The sequence below is a fragment of the Schistosoma haematobium genome, chromosome ZW (assembly GCF_000699445.3).
Source record: "Schistosoma haematobium chromosome ZW, whole genome shotgun sequence".
Taxonomy (NCBI): domain Eukaryota; kingdom Metazoa; phylum Platyhelminthes; class Trematoda; order Strigeidida; family Schistosomatidae; genus Schistosoma; species Schistosoma haematobium.
The window spans coordinates 56,834,013-56,840,012 of NC_067195.1; the positions used below are offsets into that span (position 1 = coordinate 56,834,013).

At 33.3% G+C, this 6,000-nt stretch overlaps 1 protein-coding gene across 2 annotated transcripts in view; it reads left to right on the forward strand.

Moving 5' to 3' along the window:
• Window positions 1-5,230, forward strand: part of PPIP5K1 (Inositol hexakisphosphate and diphosphoinositol-pentakisphosphate kinase 1) — a 43,082-nt gene extending 37,852 nt beyond the window's left edge. For both annotated transcript variants that reach the window (XM_051211842.1, XM_051211841.1), the window contains 2 exons: window positions 1,573-2,056; window positions 4,306-5,230. In XM_051211842.1, the coding sequence (XP_051071950.1) occupies window positions 1,573-2,012 (440 nt within the window). In that variant the 3' untranslated portion in view covers window positions 2,013-2,056; window positions 4,306-5,230. The remainder of the gene's footprint in view (window positions 1-1,572; window positions 2,057-4,305) is intronic.
• Window positions 5,231-6,000: the final 770 nt, after the last annotated feature.

Consider the following 6,000-nt stretch of genomic DNA (forward strand, 5'->3'; position numbering starts at 1 on the left):
CGGCCAACGGACATTAAGTATCTTTCGTAGACAGTTGTTTATAAATACCTGTACTTTTGATGATGGTTGTAGTAGTTCTCGAAGTTTTAGCTCCGTACAGTAGAACTGTTCTGACGTTCGCATTGAAGATGCTGTCGTTGATATTGGTTGACAGTTGTTTTAAGTCCCATATGTTTTTCAGTTGTGGGAATGTTGCCCTAGCTTGTCGACCCTCTCCTTTACGTCTGCATCAGATCCTCCTTGTTCATCGATGATGCTGTTCAGGTACATCAGAGTCTCCACATCTTCCAGAGATTCTCGTTCAAGTGTGATTGGGTTGATGTTTTCTGTGCTGTATTTGAGGATCTAGCTTTTCCTTTGTGTATGTTGAGGTCTACTGATGCAGAGGCTTTTGCCACACTAGTTGTCTTGAGTTGTATTTTTCCGTGTATATGGGATAGAATGACCAGGTCATCTGCGAAGTCCATTTTGTCTAGTTACATCCATGAATTATTAGATAGAAATTGGTGTTGTGCATACAGTGATAAGAACAATGAGTGTTTTTGTCATCTAAATTTACATTAGGCATAATCGCGTTCACACATGAATTAAATGACAACTCTACTGTGATTTTCTTCTAAATATCTGTGTTTGCATGGGTTTATTAATAGTGCGTATGATTTATAAAACGTGTATTTCAAACAAACTATAACACATCACATTTTAATCTGCCGTAACTTACGAGAAGTTGTATGTTCCCTTTCAGTTGCTTTTTTATATTTCTATTTTATGTAAATATTTTTTTTTGAATTTTAACTTTCGATAGATACTTCTACTAGAAACCAGCTAAATTGAAGCACGATATCATGTTTAAATATCGTTTGAATTATCTGAATTTCAAGACCTATTGAAAATGGATAAATATCAATAGTAATAGTTTGAGTAATAGATTTTAAATCAAAATTTAATATCCCTTCCGTATAAAAATCATTTTAAGATTTCACTAGTTCCCATTCAACCCATTATTCAACAATGTTTTTAGTTAGCATATCCGTATTTATTCAATAATACACGTGGATATCATACATAGTAACAGATAAAGCATTTGATTTTCATTTATCTGGTCTCACATCTTAACTATGCTCCCCGCTCACTTAAAACAGCCTTGTTGGATAAAATAACATTTCATCACAAACACAAATGTCTGATTTATTGTTGAGTTAATTTACTTTAGTATATGTAACAAACTTTCATTAAGTGATTAACAAGTAAATGGATTAGTTACCTCCTCTAAAGTACATAAATTCAGAGTGCTCTCTTGGTTCGCTACTACACTTCTCCATATTAATAATAAATCCCTCACAACCTAATGCGGAATTTTTTCTTTAACATTCTTTTTATTTTCCTCTCGCTTTATCTTTTATTGAATAGACGAGTAGCTTAAAATGACCTTTGACCTAAACTGCAGTTACGTGTTTATTTTCTTTCTAAACTCTAAAAGAGTATTGTTATCAATAGTTTTACTAATAATCTCCACACAAACATCTTTTAGCTACTATATCTCAATTTATTTACTAATTTTATGATTTCTAGCTGGAAGCTCTCAAGAATTTTTGGTTCCCAGTGCGCCATGTGTCCCAGAAGTGTACCCCCTGGAAACACTACATAACGCTTTAACTTTAAGTCAATTGGAAGCCTTTCTTGTTCGTTTAACTACTCATAAGTTTCCGACTCCATTTACATCACCGAAACACCCATCTACTCCTGTAAATTATTATCACCATCACCATCAACCTCAGTTAAGTCAAACTACTCTTGAGTTCTTCTCTCAGTATCATGACTTGTGTACTAATCTATCTTCTTCACTTCCGAATTCTACTGGAGATGATACTGCAACACAGGACTGTTCCAATATTGTTGATGAAGCCTCTACTCAAGTACAGCAACCTGTGTCATCAAATGTTACGTCAATAATCCCATCCGCTTCACCGTTTCAAAAAATTACTTCCGGAAATACAAATTACCAACAGTAAATCAAAAAAATCCCGACTGTCTTTTCTTCCCTAATTAATAAAAGGTTAGTAATTCTGTGGTGGTATAAGTAAAATTCTTCTAACTCAATTTGTTTGGAATAAAAGTGATATCTAAGTTGGAAAAGTGTGACTATCAGTTAAATCTATACTAATAATTAATTTACTATAGCCGTGATATTACAAAGCTTTTCAGCACAATTTTCATGAAAAGTCTTTCGATTATGTAAAACCGACAAAAAAACCGGTCGATAGTGTTTATCTAATGTAACGAATTCCAGAATAATAAAAAATATTTTTACTGATTGTCATAAAGAATGAATGAGATAATCCATGTAACAGGTTAATCCAAAATTAAGATAAGTCAAACTATCTCCCAACTATTTGAAGTAAGAAATTGTTGGTAAAAAGTAGAACTTTCTACATATTCATCTGCTTAAAAGTTCGGAGCACAAATTTCAACTATTATCCCGGTATCAGATTAAAGATTGTGGTGATTGTTGGGTGTTATTGATGTTACAAACCGACCTGACTCAGACGACCATTGAGAACCTGGAAGAACTTGGTAGCTGCCTTTCCATAGCATGGAAATCTTCAGCAATTCTCATCCACGACTTCGCAGGCGGGAGTCGAACCCAGTACCTTTGATCTCGTTTGCGAACACGTAACTTCTAGACCACTGATCCAGGATCCAATGGTGTGCATATCTAACTTTGTGATCTCAGTAATGTCACCCTGTTAATTGTTTCAAGCTAATATTCTGAACTACCTTGGAAACTACCTTTGTTAGTTTTATAATTACGAAGCTCATAACTGCCAGCTTTTTAACCTATAACATTTCCACAATTCTGTCGTTAAATTCTTTTCCCTATGAATATTTTTTAACTGTCAGCTAGTTTTTATGGCTGTACTCATAATAATTGAAATATATCGGCAAATAAGTATCATTCATTTTCCATGTAGTAGTTTAATACATTGCATTTAAGTTTGTTTATAGTTAAAATAGGCATCATGTAATCGACTGTGTATTGCAATACATAGAACTCTTGAAACTTAAAGACATTCTGTTTTTATTTTACTGAAAATACTACTTATTTCTTTGGGGCTGTTTCTACATTGAAGTAGTTTTTCATATTCTTTGGGGAATCGTGCACGTGAAGTGGAATACTACATTCTTAAAAAAATTGTTCCTCATGAGATTGCTTTTGTATTGTTCCAACCAAACCGTATACATTATATATTGCTTCATGTCGGTCAGTCAATAACAACGTAGAACTTCGTACGTACGTACATCAGTTCGAGTTGCCACACCACGTTAGCACAGAGATGCAGTGGTCGATTCAAATCCCATAGTGGTAGAGGTAATAAGAGTATAAGCAGTAATCGGAAAGATTAGTGTTTGGAGATGTTATTTAAAGAGTATAATACAGTGAAGTAAATTTGGGAAGAGAAAAAAAAGAGACAAGGAGGAATAAGGAGATCGAAATTTGGGAGAACACAAAGAGTGGATGCACCTGCGCCATTGCAAACGATTTTGAGTCATGTCATTCAGGGTCTCTAACCATCGGTTGCTATCATCTCGCGGTCCCCAACTAGGTGGTCTACACCTACCAACATGACTCAGCCCACTTGCTTCAAAGCTACTAATAGGCCAGGGATGAGTGTTCGCAGTTTAGCGGTTCAGCTAGTTAATGTTACCCACCCCCACATATCCCCACCTAAGTCACTGCAGCAATCTGTAAACTGGTATGTGTTTTCAGTATAGTCACTCAGGCCTTGGCATAAAGCTTCTTATCCAGTCTTTATTCCTTTTTGTAAAGATTAGTGTATACAACATTTGAAAGTGTGGATTATTGGTTAAATCAAACCCCAGAGAACAAAACTTTTGTATTCATATAAATCAGTAACCTAGAGTATTAACCGAAAGGAAAATATACCTGTTAATAAAGGATTTGATGAACTGATCTTATCAAGAATTATTCGTTTATAATAACACGAGTTCAGTTTCAAGTTCAAATAAACACAATCATTGAAATCGTATTCTGATATGATACTAAGGAATTCTTATCCCGAATCACTGTAATAGTATATTGAACTATAAAATATGAAAGGTATTTCTATAAGTTGTCTAGTCTACTGACATTTGTTACAGATTACGTGGCTTTTCCCATCATAATCAGTTATTATTTATATTTGTATTTCGAGAATAAAATTACTTTTTCTGAGTATTTTTTATTTACTTTACCAACAAAACAACGTAAATTATATGAGTAAATATATTTTTTTTCTATTTTAGTCGATTTCTTCATCTGTGGATAATTGAAGAATATCACAAGTTCACTTTTGCCTCTGCTTCTGTATACATATAATAAACAGTTTTCTCCTAATCTTATATGATCCATTTCATCTAGATATTGATCTCTAATTAATCGAGTATTTATTACTTGTTTCATTTTATTACCAATATTTTCTTAGAATTTTTTTCAGTTTGTCTGTATTTGTTTACTCTTTAGTTCCTTGTTTGTATATAATGGTTTTCTAATATTGCCTTTTTATTTTGTGTACTTTTTTTCTTTTCTGTTAGTTATTTAATAATAATTCGAGAAAAATACAGGTATTGGTTTGAATAATTGAAGCATTTTCATTTCTACTAGAAAACATTTAAAGTATTATTAAGGTATAGTATATATTTTGATGATCATCTGTAAATCAAGTTGATTAGCATTAGATGGTAGGCAGTAGGAAACCATGAACCTAGGTTTTACGCTGGGTAAAATTCGTCAGCAACATTTACCCGCTATGCTGAGGGGACTGTTGCTGCATGTGGTAGTTGAACATGCGTCATCTAGCTTCACAGTCTGAGATGTTACCACTGTGCTATCCTCACAATAGCTGGTTTTTGAAGATACTGAGATATTTACATTCATTGATCACTGATTAGTGTTCAATGTCTGTTTATATAGTTCTTAGTTGCAGTGTAGTCACTGGCCTAGGCTGCTCGACATTGCTAACCACCTTCAATTAATTAACATCAAAATAGAATTCTGTCACCACGTCACTAGTGCTTACTTCAAGTAAAAAAGGATACGGAGGACTTTGTTTAATATTCTAAGAACTCAGCACTAAATAATTTAACAATAATAATGTTGTATCGAAAGCTTCTCGTTGTCTTGAGCCAGAGATCAAAATACAGTGAATCCACAATGGAATGATATTTCGGTCAATTGGAATTAATTTAATCAATTTGAAGCTGTAAGTCCTCAACTACTCAAGCTGGTTCTAACCATTGATAGAGGTTTCCCAGTCTATGGTATTTGTGTATTATTTGCTTGTTTTCGGTGGTATTTTCTACTGATTAGTTTAAACTAGCTTCAGACCTATACACGAGAGGTTCCGATAGATGTGTAGTCTGTTATGGGGCTACATTTTGATAAATTCGGTGAAACAAACCTGTGCAATATCTTGTGGTCTCTACATGTTAAAGTTTGGGGAAATTTCTTTTCATGTAATAGTTGCAGTTGCTAAAACTAAAATAAAAACTTTGTTTTGGAACATTAGTATTAAAAATTTGCAAGAATTATTAATGGATACACATAGTTTCGCTTCGTGATTTGTTATCAGCCTATGAGTTCATTACCAATTTCTGAACGGGTAATTCACCAATTAATCTTTAGATCACCGATTTACTCAGCTTCTGTTGCCTGTATATTCTTGGTAAACTTCTTTATTTCACTATTTTGATTAACAGCTTAATAAATGCCTGAGTAGTTTATACCACAAATAGTCGTGTTTTTTTAAATTCGATAACGAATGGATTGTCAACATTTTTCAATACTATACAGAATCATTTTATATATAGATTTTACAATGAATCTTATACTAAATAATTTAAACGAAATTTGGTAAGAATGTAGTGGTTTGGTGGAGTATATATGTCTAGGTTACAGTGACTAGTTTTTAGCCACAAATCGTCCTAATTATATTCATTTCA